The following is a 23,089-nucleotide window of genomic DNA, read 5'->3' on the forward strand; positions in this document are numbered from 1 at the left end:
GCATATATACATCCATGTAACTTCAAACAGTCACATCATGTAAAGGATGGTTGGAAGAAACGTTATATCATTACAGTGCAAATTGTCCTGTTATATTCACGTAATTTTTATAATGTCTGTTCAAGTATTGTGGGAAAGTGTGTTGATGGTTCACAGTTCAAGGTGTGACTTGAGAAGTTGGTCATCAGTGGGGGAGGGGCCATGAGAGTATTTTCCTTCTTCTCTCTTGACCTGCACTGATATTAAACATGTTACCCACTCAACCAAACAGAAGACAAATGGAAACATTGGGAATGGAGCCAAGCACACCTCACTCACATTTGGTCGTAGTCTAATCATAACTGAAACTGCCTAGAAGTCTGGTAAACAGGATGAAGCCATCACATCACACAAACACACACACACATACACACACACACACAGCCTGACTACATTAAAAAAGGTATGTCGTGATTCTGTAACTTTGGAAGATATCTCTGACTGCATTGCTAGTAGGGCTCATCGCTATGAAAAAAGAGATTCCCCAGACTCAGACAGAGACTCAGTCCTCTAATTCCTCTCATCCACCTTTTTCCGCCACAACATAATACTATATTGTTTTTTTCACAACATCATATTAATAAAATGTTGTCATGTAAAATTATTTCCTCTGATGAAATCAGAGGGGTAGTATTTGAGTAACTGTACAGCCAGGAAATGTGTCTCTCTGAACAGTCTTGCTCCTTCAAGGCAGCCACAGGTCCAGTTGAGACAAAACTCAGGTTTTTAAAATTTTACATATTGTGTGTTCAGATGCCCTTAAAAGGGGTTAGGGATAGACATGTCAATACAAATATTTTAGTAATTTTAGATAGTTTGTTATGATTTTTGGCAGCACGGTGGTGCAGTGGTTAGCACTGTTGCCTCACAGCAAGAAGGTTCCAGCACAGGATCTTTCTGTGTGGAGTCTCCATGTTCTCCCTGTACCTGCGTGGGTTCTCTCTGGTACTCCGGCTTCCTCACACAGTCCAAAGACATGCAATTGGGAACTAGGCTGATTGATACTCTAAATTGACCGTAGGTATGAATGTGAGTGTGAGTGTGTCTGTTGTCTGTCTATATGTGTTGGCCCTGTGATGGACTGGTGACCTGTCCAGGGTGAACCCCGCCTCTCGGCTGAATGTTGCTGGGGTAGGCTCCAGCCCACCCCCCCAACTCTTAACAGGATAAGTAGAAGATGGATGATGGATGGATGGATGGATGGATGGATGGATGGATGTTATGATTTTCAAAATTATTTTTCCCCACAGCTGCACGGTGGTGGAGCGGTGGAGTGCTAACCACTGTCACCTCACAGCAAGAAGGTTCCGGGTTCGAGTCCCGGCTTGGGCGCGGGATCTTTCTGTTTGAAGTTTGCATGTTCTCCCCGTGCCTGCGTGGGTTCTCTCTGGTACTCCAGCTTCCTCCCACAGTCCAAAGACATCAAGAGGAGACGAGGCTGATTGATACTCTAACTTGACCGTAGGTATGAATGTGAGTGTGAATGGTTGTTTGTCTCTATGTGTTGGCCCTGCGATGGACTGGTGACCTGTCCAGGGTGAACCCCGCCTCTCGCCCATTGACGCTGGGATAGGCTCCAGCCCCCTGTAACCCTTAATAATAGGAATAAGCAGAAGACAATGGATGGATGGATTTTTCCCCGCAAATTATGTTTGTTCTGCTAATGAGTAAAAGATGTTTGATTTTGCCATTTATTTTGTGATTTTGTTTTAGTTTGTTTTTGTTTATGTTGTTGCAAATTTCTTATCAACCTTTATCCCAGCACATTCACAAATTTCTTTTCGAAACATCTAGAAATGTGCTGGAAATTAACAAGAATAATTTGGAACAATTTATATCTTTTTTAATGACAAGAACACAATGTTTGTCATTATTATAGATAACTATTAAAAGGCCAGGTCATTGATGGAATATCAGATTTTATTTGTTGAAATGCTTATGCAGTAAAAGTAAATGCAACTGGTTCCATTTTCCTGAGGGCGCCGTGGAAGATCCTCTTGGACCTTAGGGAGCCCACGAGCCTTAGTTTGCAAACCCCTGGAGGGTGGCGCTTAAACCAACAGTGACTGGCTATGAGAATGTGAGGACAACAGACTAACGGGAAACTGAGTCCATCACCGGTATCAGGAGTCTGTCCAACTGTATTGTTTTTGTTGCTGTAGTTGAAATATCCGGATGTCCCTGAAGAAACAGTCTTGGCCGGGAAAGTTTTATTTATTTGTAAAGTCAACTTTGTTTGAAACGGAATAATGCTTCTTGTGTGAATTGCAGCCAGACAACAGATAGAGAGCGAGCCAGTGGAGACCCCTGTGAATCCTCTCAGGGGCTTGAGCGCAGCCAGACGCGCGACTGGTTCTCTAGGATTCCCGTCAGCCTGACGCATTTATCGGAGGCCAGCGGGAGTCATTGGATTTACTCGACTGAATTAGTCACGCTTCTTTCTGGTAGGCTCTGGTAGTGACAATACCCGGCGTGAATATGTTACAAAATGGAAACGGAAAGGACAAGCTGATGCAAGCACCGCGGGCTGAGGCAGAGCCGGACTCCCCACTGCCCCCCCCTACTCCCCCAGCTACCGACAGGCAGGACGCGGACTCCGAGCCAACGCAATTCCTCCTGCCAGTGTACCCCAAACTGGAGATCAAACGGAACGCAGTTACGGACGATTATACGATCTCCAGGCAGGTTCTGGGTCTCGGAATCAACGGCAAAGTTCTAGAGTGCTACAACAAGAAGACTGGAGAGAAGTGCGCTCTGAAGGTAGGGATGCACCTGACACACGTCTGTTTTTAACCAGCAGTTGCACAAAAAGGTCATGTATTCAAGATCTCTAGAACTCCAATAAGTTTGTGTCAGGGAAATTACCATAATTGAACAGGAAAGAAGGCGCCTCCAAATACAAATTGATACAATATATTTTGTGGCTACTAGATATAAAGTATTTGTTCATTTTTTACATTTTGAGGCAACAAGACGAATCTTGTACATTACCTGATGGGCAAAGGTTAATTAAAGTGAGGGCTCTGCATAACAGAATCTTCACTACTAGAATAAACTGAATTCATGTGTAGCAGTCTGACACTGAGCAATATTAAATATGAGAGGTTAAAGAAATCTGAAATCAAATTAAACAGACAATATTTGCATATGCATAGATTAGAAATCCCTGTGAAAAGAGACTGAATGTTGGTTGTGTATGTGACTAGAGTACCTTGGTGACACCCTATGATATCAAACAGGAGAGTATTTCCGTCAGCTAAGACTGGAAGAGTGTAGACATATTTCCAGAACTTTGACCTTTACTGATTTCTGTGACACAGTTAACTGACCTCTGACACAGGAGGAGTTGTGTGAATGGTGCACATGCATGTCTCAGCTCTGGTTTTGTGTGTGTGTGTGTGTGTGTGTGTGTGTGTGTGTGTGTGTGTGTGTGTCAGACTACATGCTTTCATGTGCATGTAATCTGTCCATGTGTTATAACATGTTACACACATGCAAAATGTCTCCTTAGTCTGTGACTTCAAATAATTATTGGTACAGAGACCCCCCCCCCCCCACACACACACACACACACACAGAAGGGCCATCGAGCTATCACCTGCCACCACTGGACCACAGTCTCAGAGATTTACCGGCTTACCTTAATCCATTGAGATCTGAGCTGCAAACACAGGCAGCCGTGGTGGTGCTGGAAGCTGCAGAACCAGACGGTGGGAAAGAAAGAGGCAGCAGATGAGTTATAAAGATGAACTGGAGATGAAAATAGAAGTAAACATTAAAAATTTGAGGGGTAGGATGCTCAGAGAGAGGAAAACATACTACAGGCAGAATTACAACAGTACATTTGGACATTGTTGTTTGTTTTCAAATACCCTCCACTCTCTGAGGAACTCGCTTTTAAAAATGTTGAATACATGAAAACTGTCCAATCTATTGAGGCTTGTTCTTAGTTTGCCACCCTGAGTCTGGCTGCTCAGAGATTTTCGTCATGCTGTCTCATGAGGGAATAAAGGACATGCTCTGTATGAACAGTGCTCTGCAATAACTTATGAATTGATACTATAAATTGAATGTAATTAAAACCCTCAGCAGATGGATTTCTACTCAAGCTAATTTATGACTTTAGCACCATTTTTTTAATCTTACAGCAAATAGAAATCAAAGAGGAGAGGCTAAAGAGTTTTTGATGCAGCAGGGGTAAGCTGTAGAGTTGACCAGCTTTTTAATTAAGCAGTCCTTAGAGTGCTAAAGTTAATGGATGGCTATAGCTTTAATCCACTTTGCAACTGAGCTGGATGAGAGCCATCCTTTTAATTTAATTTCACTACAGGATTCTTTTAACTTGTATTTGTCTAACTCCTGGGAGGAGAGGGAGCACCTCCATTAAGCTTGAATACTGTCAGAAGCTTGTATTTGTCTGGTGAGTGTTCCATTTTAATATTGGAGGTGCCTTCCAGCTATACAACAGTCATGATCCACATCTTCCCTTTTAAAATATTTTCAACACATCTCACATCCTCACAATTGTTGATAGAATTCTTTGCAGATTTGTTGAGATGCTGCACAGATGAGACACATTTATGTTTTTACTGCACACAGAGCTCATGCAAGTTTGCACAAGGAAGTCAGAGCTGTTAAAATAAGTTAATAAGTCTCCATTGACCCTCAGACTTCAGCTGCTTTTTGAGCACTTAAAGCTCACATTCTGACTTGATCATAGCATGGAGGAAACACTGATTACCCATAGCAGTTGAGAAGTTTCATCACACTCCAAAGCGCTGAAACCTGTTTGTGTAGATGCTCTTTCTTCTGCTTATTCATGAAACAGAGGAAGTGTGTATTTTCATCGCATAGTAAGAGTCACTGGATTATACCTCGGCAGACTGGCATTTTGTCTCATGTCATTATTCAGTTTGAATAGGCTTCCATTGTTAAAGTGGTTAGGTTTATCCCAAACCAATCGAAGCATTCAGTGTCACTGTCTTGCAACAGACATCAGATAGCATGAACCAAGCAGGAAGAAAGTCCAACGACAGAAAAATAAACAGCAGATTAATTATACACTTTCAGGAAAGTGATGGTGTTGTTTTTCGCACATACTAGAGGTCCCTTCACTGAATTTGTCCTTCATGTTGGTATTTAAAATGATATTTTGACCTTGGTAGGGCTAACATTACATACAATTTATATTCCATGTGAACTTGATCCACAATGACACTAAACAGTCTGTCTTTTTAGGTTTTGGACCTCAACATCTCCTTCTACTAATTAGTCATTATCCATATTCTGAGGCCGAAAAAGCTGAGTTACCACAGAGAGTCAAAAATGAAATCACTGTGCAGCCCAAGTTGCATTGCCATTACACACACATCACGCTAAAATGTAAACTTTTCCCAGGGAGATACCACAGACATCACCCTCAGGACTCAATTTTGTTATTTCTGGAATTCGTTTTGAAACTGCTGCCTCACTAGGAACATTGATTCAACCATTCTATCTGCTAACTTAACCACTGCTGCACCATCCATTGTTGACTGGACTGTCTCACGTTGGGTTTTATTGTGTCATCACATTCAAAGGGCACTGAGGGTATTGTAACCTGAGCTAACATTGTATAAGAGCCTTTCAAAATCCTGAATTACCTTTGAAAAATATACATTCAGGGGCTTGAGTCAGGCTATTTGCTCACATGATTTTGCATAAAATATTTGTCAAAACTAAACTTTAATTCTAATTAATTCTTAAAAAGAGTGTCTGCTGCATACAGTAGGTATACTATTGTAACACAACCTAATTTTTATTTGCTTCAGACTTTGTGAACAGCACTTTATTGTTAGGTGTTGTAAAGATAAACCACCTTTTATGAGGATACACAGACCAAGGCTGTGATAGCCCCGAATATTTCATTCAGTCAAAAAATGATGCGTATGTGTTTAATGTGGAGGGAACACGTGAACCGCAGAGATCTGAGGGATTTGGGATACAGTTAATTTGTCAGAAGCAGAATCAAGCATATCGGTCCCTTTAATGTAGCCTCAAGTATGAGATAAGTCATTTGATGTTTGGCTTTGACTCCACCTTCTTTGCTTTGCTGTAGTTTTTAAGATCCTCTTTTATTGTAGCTGATTGTGTCTGCAGGAAATGAGGCACAAGCTCATATGGTAACAGGTTATAAAGCTATAAATGGCCTGACAGATCAAATTAGCCTTCTGCTTTGCTGAGTGAAGTTCAGTAGATGATGGAAGTCCACAATAGAGCACATTAAATTGCAGATTTGATAAATAAGTCACTGGAAATCCCCGATGTCTACTTTCAACACCCCACTGTGCGGTGAAACACTCACTTCCTCAACCTTACCAACAACACATAGTTAGAGTCAGTTACAGTCATTAACTGTCATGTCTCTCATCTCCTGAGTTTCCAAACACTACAAAGTACTGTAGAAGTAAGTAAAAATACAAGGTGGATATTTAAAAGTGTGATTGAAACTTTGAGGCACAAACCTTTTTGTCACACATCTGAGACCTTTTCTGGTATAAACATTAACTTTATCAGGACCTCTTGTCCTCTTGGGACCAAAGACCGGTCCTAATGCTACATAAGGTAACTCCTAAGTTGCTAGTTAAAGTTGGAGTCAAGGTCTGGATTGTGGTTAATAAAGATTAGGGGAAGGTATCAATCAGTTCGGTTTAGGATGAGGACTAGGGTGTGGGTTAGGCTGCCCATATGAATGGAAGTCAATGGAATGTCCGAGTAAGGATAGCTGCATAAACCTGTGTGTGTGTATGTGTGTGTGTGTGTGTGTGTGTGTGTGTGTGTGTGTGTGTGCGTGTGCATGCACATACATGTGTGTCTCATACGTCCTCTTTGTGTTATGTGCTCCCGTCTCAGGCCTCGTGAGCAGCAGCTCACTCGTCACTGTCATATCCAAAAATACACTCTGACTGAATATGTGTGCTATGTCGAAGTCTGCCACCTGCTGTGCGTGTGCGTGCATGCACGCACATTTGTGTGTGTGTGTGTGAAATGTACTTCTGACACGTGACCAGAGGCTTTACTATGGTGGAAATTTTGTTTGTTGTCAAAGTCATTTCTGCAATAGCAGGCTCACTGGTCATCCACCCATCTATCCATTTTCTTCTGCGTATCCTGTTAAGAGTCGCTGGGGGGCTGGAGCCTATCCCAGTGGCTTTTCAGGCGAGAGGAGAGTTCACCCTGGACAGGTCACCAGTCCAACGCAGGGCCAACACATATAGACAGACAACCATTCACACTTACATTCATACCTACAGTCAGTTTAGAGGATTCAATTAGCCTCGTCCCCAATTGCATGTCTTTGGACTGTGGGAGGAAGCCGAAGTACCCGGAGAGAACCCGCGCAGGCACAGGGAGAACATGCAGACTCCACACAGAATGATCCCGTGCCCGAGCCAGGACTCGAACCCAGAACTTTCTTGCTGTGATGTGACAGTGCTGACCACTGCACCACCATGCTGCCTGCTCACTTGTCATATACAAGAACATGTCATAGAATATCTGTATATACTGTGTTACTGTGCTTTCTTAAGGTTTCATTTAAAGAGGTTATAGAGTATAATATATATATAAATATACACACACACACACACATACACACATATATATACATTTTTGTGTGTGTGCGTGTGTGTGTGTGTGTGTAATGACATATATAATGTACAATGTATAATCAGTGACATTTTCTTGTATATGACAAGTGAGAAATGACTTTGACAACAAAATTTTTTTTCAACCATAGTAAATCATCTGGTCACTTTTCAGGAAGTACATTTCTCTCACACACACACACACACACACACACACACACAAATATATATATATATATAAATATATAGATATAGATATACAGTATATATATATTTGTATAAATATATATGAAATATAGGATAAGAATACATATTAATTTCATATTATTCTAAGTTATTGATTGTTGTCCCGTCTTGTCTCTCAGATTCTCCATGACAGCCCCAAAGCAAGGAGGGAGGTGGAGCTTCACTGGCGAGTATCCGGGGGGCCATACATCGTTCGCATCCTCAGCCTGTATGAGAACATGCACCATGGGAAGAAGTGTCTGCTCATCATCATGGAGTGGTAAGAACTTCTGACTATAACCCACCCTGACCAACCTGGCAACATAAAGGCCCATTTATGCTCAACGTTCAACATGCATGCAGATACGGACGGGGCTTTCTGTTCATACTCTGCATTCATTTTATCTTTATTTCTGCACGTTTCCATGAAGCTTACAGATACGGACCAAACGGAGCAGTACCACTGGAAATCATGGGGGTGATGTTGCTTTCACTACCCGATCTGTAGGTCTAGTGAGACACAAAGAAGAAAAAGCAATGGCGGAACATTTTGACGAGAGATTTTGCGATTTTATGTTTTATTATTGTCTCTGTTTATGTTTTTTATGCAACAATCACCATGTTTTTTTTTAGTTTGTTTGTTGTCATAAACTTTGACTGTAGGCTGCCCCCTGGTGATCTATTGGCTAACATTCATGTCAATGTAAAGGACGCATGGAAGTATGTGAGCAGTGACGGTAACATCGTTTGAAATGGACGCATACATTTTTGTATGTGCGTTGAGCATAAATGGGCCTTAACTGTCTCATTTCTGTCTCGGTAAGATTAGGGTTACCAGGTGTCCCACTTTATGTGGGACCACACTGCATTTTCATCCTTGTCCCAAGTTCCACATATTGAGACAATGTCTTACATTTTTATTGGTCACCATCTTTTTTGCCTATCCTCAGCCCTACCCAGAAATTGTGAGTCATTAAAACAATCTGCAAATATGAGCGGCATCTAATGGAAAATAGAGGTGCAAGTCTCTCCTCCTTTTTCCATGCAATATTTTAAAGATCAAGGTTACGTCTGACATAGTCCTTAAAATATTTTATGGCCATTGTTGTAGGAGGTTTAAATTGATTATTTATCAGCTCCAGCAAGGTTTATACAGAAATGATATGGTTGAATCTCAGCAAACTTGGTGGAGGGTGGAGCGTAGGCCAATTATATTTTTGGGACAGATTAGTCATCCTACCACCTGGTGACTTCTCAGAGTTTGGGGATCAGATCCATCTCAAATTTGGTCAGAACTTGGCCGTAGAACAGGAAACTTTAGTAACTGTTCTCCGCGTGGTCAGATCTTTTCCAAACCCCATCTATGATGAGAGTCACAGCTAGAAGACATCCATAGTGCCACCTAATGGGAACAGGAAGAAACCCTGTTAAAATTCATCCTAAATGTCATTTTTAAAAATGTGATTAGAGTTCATCTTGGCAAAGATGAATATATATGTGTGTGTGTGTGTGTGTGTGTGTGTGTGTGTGTGTGTGTGTGTGTGTGTGTGTCAGAGAAGAGTTTAACAATGTGTATTCAACTCAGTGATGAACCACACACACACACACACACACACGCACGCACACACACACACACACACACACACACACACACACACACACACACACATTCATACCAGTAAAGGTTTATCAAAAGAGCTGATGGTTATGAGAAAAAGTGAGGATGTTTGCAATGATGGTGAGATAGAGGGACAGAATTTCCATGTGGGCTTCACATGTCATGACGAACTACTCTGAGAGAGTCCATTTATAGTGCTCTGAAACACTGTGTGTGTGTGTGTGTGTGAGTGTTTTGAGTTGAATACATATTGTTAAACTCTTCTCTGAACTATTCCTCTCCACTTTTGTAACAGAAAGAAGTCCATTGTTATTAAAAAGGAAGAAACGAAAGACATCACTTTTTTTATGTGTTAGTGGTGGACAGCATGTAGTGACCTTGTGAGTGTCTGTGCATGTGTAATCTCACTAATCTCTCTTTTGTGAATTGCTTCCTGATGGGGGCTTGTAGGAGGAGGATGGCAGTTTAGCACACATTTGCTCATCAGCTATCTCTTCATTGGTGGCGTCATAACATAAACCACAAAATGTATGCTCTTAGCAAGCACTTTTTTTTTTTTACGATGAAACCAAATTCATCTTCTTAGGAACAAAAGGAGCATTTCAGGCAAAAGGAGAAGTATTTTCTTATGTGGCTGTGAAATGAGGAGGAGGAAACACCACAATCTGCTTTTTATGTTTTATGTGTGTCACACAGTAGGTCAAAGGGCTCAGGTAGGAAATTAGATTAAAGGACTGAAATGTCTGAAATGGAATGTTCCTTTAAATTTGATCCATGAATTGTTCTAGTAGTTTTAGCAAACAAATAGTTTAGTATTAATACCTGGTTGAGGCTTATGGGGGTTCTTTGAACAAAGAGTTTGTGTTTTTTAAAATGATGAAATATTAATTACATATAAATCCTACAATTTCTTTTCAATAAGAAGACACTTTTTTCCCTAATTGTTACGGGTGTGGGCTGCACGGTGGTGCAGTGGTTAGCACTGTGACCTCACAGCAAGAAGGTTCCGGGTTCGAGTCCTGGCTCGGGCATGGGATCTTTCTGTGTGGAGTTTGCATGTTCTCCCCATGTCTGCGTGGGTTCTCTCCGGGTACTCCGGCTTCCTCCCACAGTCCAAAAACATGCAATTTGGGGACTAGGCTGATTGGATTCTCTAAATTGACCGTAGGTATGAATGTGAGTGTGAATGGTTGTTCGTCTCTCTATGTTGGCCCTGCGATGGACTGGCGACCTGTCCAGGGTGTACCCCGCCTTTCGCCCGTTGACGCTGGGATAGGCTCCAGCCCCCCCGCGACCCTTAATGTGAAGGAATAAGCGGAAGATGACGATGGATGGATGGATGTTACGGGTGTTGCCTGAAAATGGCTTAAATTTATACATTACTAGATAGATAGATAGAGAGATAGATAGAGAGATATTTCAAAATATTTGAAAAATAAACTCATTATAGCAACTGATAGTATCCATGAATTATGAATAATCTGTGTGCATTAGAAGACATTAGTCTTTCCAGCAATTTTGAAATGGCAGCTTTGAAAAAAATTGCACTTTTATTACTTTAGTTATTTCTATTTTAACTGATTCTATTGGTGTATGAGGCACCCAGTTACATTTTGCACAGCACTGGGAAATCTTTTATCGATGTAGATGTAAAAAAAAAAACCCACCATGTAATTGTATTACTACTAAACAAATCAGTCCCAGTGTCAGTGCTCTACTGGAAAACTGCTTTAAATGTAACATTTATTTTGCTTATTTTCAATCATTTGTTAATGCGGACGTTTCTTTGTTATAAAGAAATAGTTGTGTGAACTTTGTTTTTGCATCATTATCATTATTATTAAATTTAACATTATGGTTGGAATTGTGATTTGTGCAGTTTTGAACATTGTGTGTGTGTGTGTGTGTGTGTGTGTGTGTGTGTGTGTGTGTGTGTGTGTGTGTGTGTGTGTGTGTGTGCGCGCACATTTGCATGTGCAGCATGGAGGGAGGAGAGCTGTTCAGCAGAATCCAGGCCAGAGGAGACCAAGCCTTCACTGAGAAAGGTGAGAACTGATGAGGGGATTATCTTATTATAAGCACATGGAAAAAATAAGTACCGTTACCACAAAGATGGAATGTAGCAATCTTGAATGACATGAGACAGCTGATTTGTGTCTATTATATGTATGTATATAGCTATTTTTTGTGGTCATGGGATTACTTCTGGTTTGAGAGTCTGTATCTCCGTCTTTCATCCCAGAGGCTTCTGAGATTATGAGGGACATTGGCACGGCTATTGAGTATCTGCACAGCATTAACATCGCGCACCGGGACATCAAGGTGTGCGGATCAGCGCAACAGTCGGTTATCCAAGTGTATTGACTTCTCAGTTGTTCAGTAACATGTTGTCTTCAACAGCCAGAGAATCTGCTGTACACATCAAAGGACAAAAACGGCATACTCAAGCTGACAGACTTTGGCTTTGCTAAGGAGACCACCCTCCACAACCCTCTACAGACCCCCTGCTACACTCCCTACTATGTGGGTATGTTGCTGTTTCTGGCCATTTGACCAGATAGGGTAATGTGGTGTTGGTGTGGCCAAAGTTGAAAGGGCAAAAGTTTAAAATATGATATCTTTACATCATTTAAGGCTCTTTTGTGTGTGTGTGTGTGTGTGTGTGTGTGTGTGTGTGTGTGTGTGTGTGTGTGTGTGTGTGTGTGTGTGTGTGTGTGTGGTATGTCACTGATAAGCTCCTGAGGTTTTGGGTCCGGAAAAATATGACAAGTCATGTGACATGTGGTCACTGGGCGTCATCATGTACATCCTGTGAGTCTTTACTGCTAATTAAATGTTTTTCAGTATCTCAACACCTTCAAATAAAGTCATGGTCTCTGCTGTATTTACCTCTGAAGGTTGTGTGGCTTCCCTCCGTTTTACTCTAACACGGGCCAAGCCATCTCTCCTGGGATGAAGAGGAGGATCAGGATGGGTCAATATGAATTCCCCAACCCAGAGTGGGCAGAGGTGTCACAGGAAGGTAACAACTTCAGATCATGTCCATATACATTTTCAAATCTACTGTGTACGACATTTAAACCTTCTGTCTGCAGTGACAATTGGATTCTCAAGATGGTGCTCAGGAGTGGTTTTGCTCTTTTAGTAGCCAGAAAAGATACTCAACTTTTTTAGTACTGGCATTTAATTGTGGACAGAAAAGTGAAATGAAAATGAAAATGCAGGTGTCAAAGAGGCCTGTCCTGCATGTGATTGTCATCTATATCAGTGTGAAAGTCATTGGCGGACCCTGGTTGATTGACAGGAACAGGAAACCATAGAACTGAAAGTGCCACTATTCTGACTGATGAGCCAGTGAAAGAAGCACTGTCACATGTTAACCTGCAGCTGCTCAAAATTGTCACAGCTGATTCTTTTTAAACCCAAGTGCGTAACGCCACTGATTGATATGCACTCTTTTTAGATTTTGAGTGATTATTACAGGGGGCGGCATGGCTCAGAGGCCATCTAGCAATCAAAGGGTGGCTGGTTCAATCATCACTTGACCATGTCAAAGTGTCCTTGAGCAATTGCTCCTGATGGCCCTATGACAGACTGGTGACCCATCCAGGGTGAATCCCTCCACCTAATGTGAACTGGGATAGGCTCCAACCCCCCCCCCCCCCCCCTTGACCCTTAATGGATAAATAAGCAGTATGGAAAATGGATGGATGGAGTAATTATTACTGCGGTCTTCAATAAACACAACACATTTACCTTTTAATTGGACTAAATGCTTTCAATCATGTCAGCTGACAATTGTGTCATATCATGGTTATTTCAAAGTTTTAGCATGAGTATGAGTAATGAACACATATTTTATATACCTTTTTTGCTTAATTTCTTAATGGTTCTGAATTTTGTACTGTAAATATACTGAGCTATTAAAAGGAGGATATTTACCAAAATTAACTCTTAGTGTTGGTGAGTTTTAAATGGTGGTTTTCACAATATTAGACTGAAACATCATCCTTGTGTCATTATTCACATTTCAACTAAAAGCCATATCGAAATGATGCTGGGATTTTAGTTGGAATCTGTACTAAACTAAGATGTTTCTCTGTGATTGGATTTTCAGGCTGCGATATCGCTTTACCACCACGGAACTTTATTTTCCTTAACTGCTCGAATATTTGCCTTTACTTGCTCAGCCGTTACATCCACATGACTGATGACTATTCATTAAAAATCTCATTGTGTAAAAATTTTGTGAAAGAACAAATAGTTACAACTTCACCAGAGCTACAATACTCACATGGAGGCATTTGGGCAAAAATAACTAGTATTTGATTTAGCCCTTATCACCCGGCCCTAAATTCAAGTTTAATATTCTCCCTAAACATTCTCAGGTTTTGGTCTCATTGAACTCCTGACCAGGTGAGTTGTAATGGAAGCAGAGGGAGCCATGGCCCCCTAGTGGTGGCATGAGCTCCTCTGGAAACATTGTTAGTGAAATTTTGGGGGAGCTCCAAAATATTTATATGATAGCCAAATAATTGCAATTTGGGCATGGTTTTTACCAAAGGTGTAAAATAAGTGAAATAAAATTATATTTGGAGTTTATTATTCATGAAAAGATTGCTCACCAATGCAATAACTTAGCTAAGCTTGGCTCATCATGATGAGTTATGGTCATGACATTATTACGTGCTAGAGCCACTTGGAGCATGGGGCGCTGTTTGCAGGCACCCAGTTGCGTTACCCACTCACAAATTCATGAGTTAAAAGACTGTCCCCTGTACGCCATTGTTGGTGACATGCCGAAAAGAAACTCACTTTAGGTGATTTCTTTTCAAAGAAGTATAAACAAGCTGAAGCTCAAGAACAGGAGGGTCCATCCAATGCTGGTGGTGGTGTTGAATTTTCTCTCTATGAGAGGCCTGTGTCTGTTCTGTTGTAGATGATTAATGTAAGGACAAGCAAGGCAGCACTAGTAGAGGTGTATTAATTCAGGCATTTTACTATGTGCAATACTATTGTTAAGGAGTGCATAAGTGGTTCAAACTAGCCATTAAATCTCCCTACTTTTGATTCTAAAATACACAGAAATGCAGGAAATAGCATCGGGACACTTCAAATATTTCCGCAGAAAATCAAACAGGAAGCACAGGATGAGAATGTGATGTCAAAATATCATCTCTGGAAAATGGGATCAGAGAAATAGTAATAGTGCTACCAGTCAAATTCTTCTTGAAATGCAAAAAGGAATGCAGTGAAGTGCAGAATATCATACAAAGAACAATTATATTCACTAACTGTCACTGCAGTTTGGTGGCTTGTATACATGGATCATGATATTTTTTTAGCACCCCTCCTAAAACAGCTGCCTGCTGTGACTTAAACACCATGAGTGTGAACCAAAACAGTGATGATAACACTAAACAGATAAAATTGAGGGGAAAATCACTGTAAATCTCTACAATTCTACAATTTCATTTAGCAGACGCTTTTGTCCAAAGCGACGTACAACACAAGCAAGAATTTAGACCTAATTAAGGAAAAGTCCATAGGAAGCGCAAAAGTGCTTCAGTTGTCTCTCTTTGCTCTCCCAGGGAAAGATTTGATCCACCTGCTGCTGAAGACTGACCCAAATGAGAGAATGACGATCACTCAATTTATGAATCACCCCTGGATCAGTGTAAGCTTGTAGTGAAACACATATAGACACATAACATTGTGTATATCCGGTACTGCTTCCTTCTTGTGCAGCATGTGTGCACCCATAACTGATCTATGTGTATGTGTGTTCTATGCAGCAGTCTATGGTGGTTCCCTCTACTCCGCTGCACACTACCCGTGTGCTGACTGAGGACAGAGAGATGTGGGAGGATGTGAAGGTTAGAAACAAATCTATATTGACCTCCTCTGGTCACTGGGTGACATTACGTGCTGTCACATGTGGAATATAAATGTTTGTGTCTGTATGTGTTGGCCACCAGGGTTGGTTATAACATCTGTTATGAAATGAAAATTTCGATTTAGATCCCGATTTTATCATCAGATACATGGTCAGAAACCTCTTTCCTGATTGGATGCAATGAGTGGACACACTATCTCAAAATAAAAGGCTTGTTGATGACTAAAAAAGAGACTGCTGCTACTAATTATGGCAGCTTTTTAAAAGAGTTTTTTTTTTATAGAGTTTAACTCCAACCTCTATCAAGAATAAAGAAGAGTTTTTCTTGAGTTGCTCTCAAGACAAACTTGTCTGTAGTGCTGCTACTCACGATTTGCGCCAATGAAGAGCATTTAAGATGCTGCTGACTGATTGAAATCTTCGTCTGGATCACTCCTGTCTGGTCCCCAGGGGGAAGCAGTGGTCACAGTCAGATCTTTACTGTGAGTTACTTTAGCTAAAACAAACAAATCTGGAGTCAAAAATCATGCCGTTTTTCTTATCTCTTACTCAATGTTTGGACAAAAAAATTCATGTGTGGAACAGGATTGTCGTTTCCTCCCACAAAACCACTGAAGGTTCATTTCTCTTGTGCTGATCAAAATGTATGAATTGGGCAACTGAATATCACAGCAGACTGTGAATGTAAGCAAAAACCAGTAAAATAAAAGATCATTTCTTTTCAAAAGTTGAATTTGCAGGTTTGAGATGATAAGGTATGAAAAGACCTGTCTCTCAATTGATACACACACAATGCAGCTCAGTTTTGCAATGTGGAGTATTGTATAAACTCTTCCCCTGTTGCACTCCTGAACAACCACTTCTCATAAAGCAGAGGTTGCATTCTTTCTTCATAGGCAAGATGGATCATGACTGACCTCTGATCATAAACAATGAAGGATTAAATATGCAGCTTCAGCAGTAATATCCAGACCAGTCTTCTGATATTTTGGGGCAAAACTGTGACCTGTTTTGGTGCCAGCGTCTTTTGGCCTCAAGCAATTATAACTCTTTCTCAAACCCAGGTGTTTCTCTAACCTGGTCACCTTTGTTTTTCCTCCTGCACTACAAATAGTAGTAGTAAGTTATATGTATCAATTTTTCATTAAAATATCTAGTTGTTATAAAAGTTATATATTTTGGTAAGTAGTGTACTTAAACTATTACTTGCATTTCGTAAAAAAATTAAAACACAGAAAATTAATTCTGTCATTCTAGATAACGGTCCGTGGTTGCCTTTTAATGCTAATGTTATAGTCACGACAACAATGTTCAACACCCAAGCAAACTTTTTTTCACCATGGATAACAGTTCTGTGCTACCATACAACTGAATTCATCCCACATTGTTAGCTCAGTAGCTTTATGGGTAGTGGACTGTAAAGGTTAGTTAGCTTTAGGTTAAAGGTTAGTTAAGGTTATGCTGGTATGATGCCAGGATTTTGGTTTTGAACTGAAAATATGGCTAAAAGAGAAATGACCCTTTTTTCTTTTTCTGGTGAGTCAAGTTGACACTGACACTTTTTAAATTTTGAAATACTTAGATAGCTTATTAGTAAAGCTGGGTTGACACTACACAATTTCCAAAGGCATCAGATCACTGTTGTGTCGACATTGCGCAATTTATTGACTTGAATGTGAATCTTTTTCGTCCTACATTGCAGTGACAAGATCACATATCACAAGATCATTCCACAGGAGATTAGTCTGTCTGCTCTCCACAACAACAAGAAATTGACAGTAACTGTCAAAAACCATGAGTGAGACAATCTTGTTCTAAAAATAGATGCCCCCACCAAACAAACCTCCCAAGTGCTATTCAGTGTGCAATGATTTACTGTGACCCACAAAAAAGAATCTAAAGATCAATGTAAAATTTAATTTGTCATCTGTAATTATTCACAATTTATATTTTGTTTATGATTGCAGTCACTATTTTATGGCCAGTGTCCTGTTACAACTTTTCACACAAATAGAAACCTCAGTTTCTATAGTCTTCCCATCACATTCATTTCTTACGGCAGCATTTGTGGAGCTTTCATGATTCAATTTAATTGTCAAGTGAATTTTATGTGAACTGTAATGTTGCAAAATGAAATGTTGCAAAAATGGAGATGCATATTACATGTGTTGTATGTCAACTAACTGGCTTGCAGTTAATAAAATACGCTCCACAATGCCTTTCAAAAGGTGGTATAGGAAATGTAATGTATGGCTGCAACTAACAGTAGAGGAAGAAGAGGTCGTCTTAGTCATCTACCAGTAAAAATGGAGAGGGCTGGAGGAAATACTTGCAAGTTATTTTTGCACCTCCCTGCTAGCTAATATTATAATACATAAGATATCTTTCATCAAAAGTTATTTGCTAAAGGGGTTTCCATCTCCTGTTGTTGAAACTTTTTTTTTTTTTTGCAAAACTGAGCTGTTTCTAAATTGATACTTCACAATGCTTATCAGTAATATTAATGACATGTTTTCTGAAACATACAGACAGTCATCCAGTGCTGCAGATACAGTAGTCTAGGTTACAATCGTGAAGAGTGTCTAAGCATGATCTGTTACCCCTTGGTTTCAGCAGCCGAAGCTGCTGCTCAGCAAAACTACATAAGTCTACTTAAACAGTAAAATCAGGAATGGCATCAGATTATTTTTAAAAGCCATATTTGGCCATCGTCTGTTGCTAAAACTTTGTTTTATTTTATTTTTTTTAAATTATGTTCCATTCGTGTTGATTGAGTTACTTCCTGACCCATGTGTTTGCCTGTATCAGTTATATTAATCTGCATTAACTGCATGCTTGTCCTCTCATCTAACTGCATGCTCCATATTGTCTGCTCAGTTCTATTGTTCTTTGGTTCCAATGATTATCTTCCTTTTGTCAGATCCTTTGTTCAGTTCTGCCCAGTTTAACTCCCACAGGTTAAGAATATACAACGTCCACACAAACTGTGTAAAACAAGATGGGATGCAGTCTTATGTGGTTTAGTGTGCTAAGTTTTTAGCTAGAGCGTATTAGAAAGAAGTAGTCACAGCAAAACCATTTAACCACACCATTTGGAAAGTTTTCTGCCTTTATACCTGATGAAGGTCAGACGGACCAAACATAATAAATAGAGAAATCGAGTGAGACAGAGTGAGGGAGCTAATTATAGTACCTTTAACTCAGGTATGCACTGATTAGCAAAATCTCACAGCACTAGTCTAAGTTATGTGACATCTGAAAAGACAGGGTGAAGAATAAGATTCTGCTCTGAGAACTTATTGGTTTAGTATATTTTTTAATGCAGTACTGCACCCTGTCCTTTTTTTCCCATAGGAAGAGATGAACAGTGCCTTAGCAACTATGCGTGTCGACTACGACCAGGTGAAAATTAAGGATCTTGACACCTCAAGCAACCCCCTCCTCAACAAGAGACGCAAGAAAGCTGCTGCAGGGGCCAAGAGCGGGTCCATGGTCTGCCAGAGCCAGTGAGACAAAGTCGCTTGGCGAGGAAATCCAATCAGAACTGTATAAAAAGGAAGGAAGACTCAGATGAAAAAAAAACTCGTTTAGGAGAGGACCTTAGAAACCTACGCAGGATTGTTTAAAATGCATGTGGGGATATGTTCTGGATGAACATTGGAAGGGAGTCACAGAGTAATTCATGATACTATACTGACCTAGTGCTTAGGATAGCCTCAAGATATTATGATGCTGTGATAATCTATCAATTGCCAAAAACTCATCTGAAGGAGCAAAAGGCAATAAACTATTTATTAATTAGTGAATTTCATGATCATGTTACTTTCACAGAACGGAGATGAAAGTATTGACAACAAAGTACAGTCTTAGCCTCGTGTGTCTTAAACACACACACAAACAAATATGATGGAATTCATAACACCAGCTGTTTTCTTAAATATAGCGTTATTTGGTGCTAGTATTGCGATATATTGCAGTATCGGTATTTTGTCCCACACCATCATAAGGACATTAATTACAACTGGATGTTAACATGACGAGTCAGGCATGACATCACCTGTGGCTCACTGTGGATCTTCCTGTCTGACATTATTTTTATGTATTGTTGTAAATTTTAGGTGCTACCTGTGTGTAAGAGAGTGGCTGTGAGTGCAGAGTTGTGGTCATAATATATTTGAATACTGAGGTCTCTTCATACTGCTGCACCAATGTGTCAATCACACACCAACTGGAAAAAAACAACTGTGAATAATCTGTGAAGCCATGTTGTCTTTTGCCACCTTCCTTTCAGGGTTTTAAAAAAATCTGACACTGTGTTAGCTGTGGGACAGTTAACCTCCATAGTGACCTACATTTGACCCAGTGAGAGAATTTTTCATTGAAGCAACAATAAAATGGCTTCAGAGTCACTCTCAAGTGGTGTATTTAACACAGTGTCATGAGAGCTCATTGTAGATATATGACGAACAGTGCTGCGTTGGAGCTCTATCACAACAAGAGTGGAGGAGGCAACATGTTAGTTGTGACTCTTTTTCTCCAGGAAGGTGTGTGTCATAGAGATTGCATAAAAGGCTTCCAGTAAATAGGGGGAACTAGTTTTACTTTACTTAAAGAGACAAATAAGACAGTGCAGCCTTCAACTAGAGACTGTTTATATGGTTGTAAATAAAACTTTCTTAAGTGTACCCAGGGTGTTCACGTGTGTTGATTTGGCGCTATCATTTTGTCACGGTGACAAAATGCAGTTCTCTATATATAACAACAAGCAGCAGTGGAGTAGTTATTCGGGATGCAGCCATCTGACTGGAACTGGAAAAGGTCAACATTATTATGTTTAGATAATATGGTAAGCAGCACCTTTCCCCCACTTCCATCACATGGTCCCTGTACTGTATTTCGTGAAATGCAAGGGAGAAGCTTATCATGAGAACAATGTGGGTGCCGTTCAATGTCTTTGCCACAACTAAAAGAATCCATCCATCCTTTTGCTGTACTGAAGGGTTGGGGCTGGACCTTATCCCAGTTGACATTAGACAGGAGGCAGGCTTCACCCTGGATGGGTTGCCAGTCCATCGCAGGGCCATCAGGAGCAATTAGGGGTTCAGTATCTTGCTCAAGGAAACCTTGACGGGGTCACCTGGGGATCAGAGGATCGAACCAGCAACCCTTCAGTTGCTCGACGGCAACTCTATCTCTGAGTTACGCTGCCCCTGGAAAAAAAAGAATAAAACAGAAATTAAAACTGAGGAATTTTATGAAACGTTGCAAGTGACATGTTTCCTCATGTGGAGGCAGTAGTAATTATTTCTCATGTGGTAGTCACCCTGTTTTACATGCCCAATCATGATGACAGCAAACATCTGTAACACTAATAGGATGTTGCCATAACAGCTCTCTACTTGCATTATTCCACTAAAGATTTAGAAACACCAAACTTTTTACTTGGCAACTGCACTGGAATTTTATAAATACAGTTTAGACTGAGGGGTTATTTTTTTCCTGTTTCATATGGAAGTTACACTAATCATAAAACTGTTTGGTATTTATGTGAAATATTAATTATGACATAGCCACATTGGCTCATTACTGATATAAATATTGTATATTTAGGAGGTGTCTTTAAACATGGAAGAGGGAAAGAAGTTGTATTTTTAGTTCTGTGAGGAAGCACAATGATACAGGACTGACAGGGTGCACACACAGCTGAAGGATGGAGGGGCTGGGCTGAGGTTACTCTGGCCTTTAAGGGGGAATGTTTCGAAGTTCAGTCCGGAGCCATCTGACCTTCAACTGTGTCTTACTTTTCTGTCACGTTCATGTTGTCTAAAGCACACCGAGACCTGTCATGCCCTTTATTTAACCCTCTTCTCTCCTGTATAGGTTTTTCCTTTGATCTTTGTGTGTATGTGTGTGTGTGTGTGTGTGTACATGTTTGTGTGTGAGGGATTGAAGCCACAGTTGCACAGGCTGCATGCTCAACCATCAGTGTCATCATTGTCATAGGCTGCTGATACGGGTATTAATACCACCACTAAAATAGCCCTTAAGGCGTCACAGAGAGGTTGCATGACTCTTCAGTTATCTGCAGGAGAAAACAAGGTTTATGTTTGTGTCGGGGTCAAGACTAGACCAGTGATGACACTGACTTATCACTGAATGATTAAAGTCTTGGCTGTGAATATGGAAATAATTCTCCATAAAGTGATCAGTGAAATACAAAGATAAAGCCACAGACCCTTACAGTGTCCATCAGACTCTTGGGATCTTCATCACTAATGATTACATGTCCAATAGTGTTAGGTGAAAATTAATGGGCAAATAATTTTGTTCCGTCTGTTTTATGCCCAATACATTAACAGCTCAGCCTGTCAGTAATCTCTGTAAGAACATTCTGCATATAAAAACAGTCTGTAAGCAAGGGGGAAAATATCAGGAAAGGGAAGCTTTGGTTTCCATTTTCCATTTGAGTAGCTTTGACCAATCATATTTGAGATGGCCTCGGTCATGACCACGCCACGAAAAACAGTGTGTGTGGAATGTAAAAGAGACTGTATGCGCAACCCAGTCTCACGTCAAAACGTGAAAAGGCTACGTTTGTCCACAGTGCAAAACGTATCAATTCTTCGATAAAGGCCTAAAAATTGTGAAATGTGTACCGTTTTTTTTCCCCTATTCTTTTCTATTGGAGCGCTGGTAGGTCATGTGACTCTTTCATGCTGGCCTGTCAAAACAAAAGACATGGCGGCCGCTCCTGTCATTTTCGGAGGAGAGTGCCTTATTCCACGAGAGTTTTGATTTAATAAAGCATTCTGATGACATTTCTAGCAAGAAATATGCATTTTATTTTCATAATCTTCGCTCAGTTCTTGTGTATAATTTTTGGTTTGTTCGTTATTACGATGAATCTTTCACCTCTCGGAGGAGAGTCGTTACAGTGTCACGTTTCTGCTGTTGCTATGGTGATTTCTAAGGACGCCATCACGGACGAGTGTCATTCCAAGATAGGTTTGATTTTTTAAAAAAAAAGCATTTTAAGGACATTTCTGGCGAGAAATATACATTTTATTTTCATAATATTCGCTCAGTTCTTGTGTATAATCTTTGATTTGTTCGTTATTACGATGAAACTTTCACCTCTCGGAAGAGAGTCGTTACAGTGTCACGTTTTCTGCAGTTGTTATGGTTCAAACCACTGAAACCTAAATGGCGTTTATGTTGTTGTATTTTGTCGTTACATTGGGTCGTTATCTGAGTTGATATTTGTGGGATTGTTGACTAATAAAAATAATATAAAACATATTGGCCCAGGAATTGCCATCAAAATATAAAATAGCTAGGCTTGTTTGTTGTTGTTTGTGTGATTGTTGACTACAGCTGTTCAATAAAAAGAATTCCACATATCTGCTTCGTGAAAGTCGGCCCCCCTTTCTTCTGTGAGAAAATCCGGAAGTTATCGCTCACTCCGAGGAAAAACAAACAAACATTTTTAATACTTCATCGTTTGATTAATAAGACAATCTACAAATTCATTTAATTTCTGGATGTTTATTATACCTACAAAGTACATTCGTAACCATTATAGATCTAACAATCAGCATTAAGAATATAAACAATGATTCAAACTAATGGGCGCGGTCTGCTGACGTCACATCCGTCACAGAGGCTAACTCATGCACTCAGATGTGG

The 23,089-nt window shown here is 40.2% G+C and overlaps 1 protein-coding gene across 1 annotated transcript; it reads left to right on the forward strand.

The window, feature by feature from the left end:
• Positions 1–1,992: 1,992 nt before the first annotated feature.
• On the forward strand, positions 1,993–20,076 carry mapkapk3 (MAPK activated protein kinase 3). The gene is made up of 10 exons (XM_086198538.1): positions 1,993–2,799; positions 8,030–8,169; positions 11,488–11,552; positions 11,750–11,829; positions 11,908–12,034; positions 12,243–12,318; positions 12,405–12,529; positions 15,099–15,184; positions 15,303–15,383; positions 18,758–20,076. The coding sequence occupies exons 1-10, from the start codon at positions 2,518–2,520 to the stop codon at positions 18,911–18,913; spliced, it is 1,218 nt and encodes a 405-aa protein (XP_086054664.1). The 5' UTR covers positions 1,993–2,517; the 3' UTR covers positions 18,914–20,076.
• Positions 20,077–23,089: the final 3,013 nt, after the last annotated feature.

Source organism: Aulostomus chinensis, chromosome 3 (genome assembly GCF_037954235.1).
Source record: "Aulostomus chinensis isolate RoL2024-O1b breed Wild chromosome 3, RoL_Achi_v1.0, whole genome shotgun sequence".
NCBI lineage: Eukaryota > Metazoa > Chordata > Actinopteri > Syngnathiformes > Aulostomidae > Aulostomus > Aulostomus chinensis.

Coding starts and splice junctions, on each gene's coding strand:
- mapkapk3 (XM_086198538.1), top strand. CDS start 2,518: ATGTTACAAAATGGAAACGGAAAGGACAAGCTGATGCAAGCACCGCGG. Junction 11,553..11,749: donor CCAAGCCTTCACTGAGAAAG/GTGAGAACTGAT, acceptor CTTTCATCCCAG/AGGCTTCTGAGATTATGAGG. Junction 12,035..12,242: donor CTACACTCCCTACTATGTGG/GTATGTTGCTGT, acceptor GTCACTGATAAG/CTCCTGAGGTTTTGGGTCCG.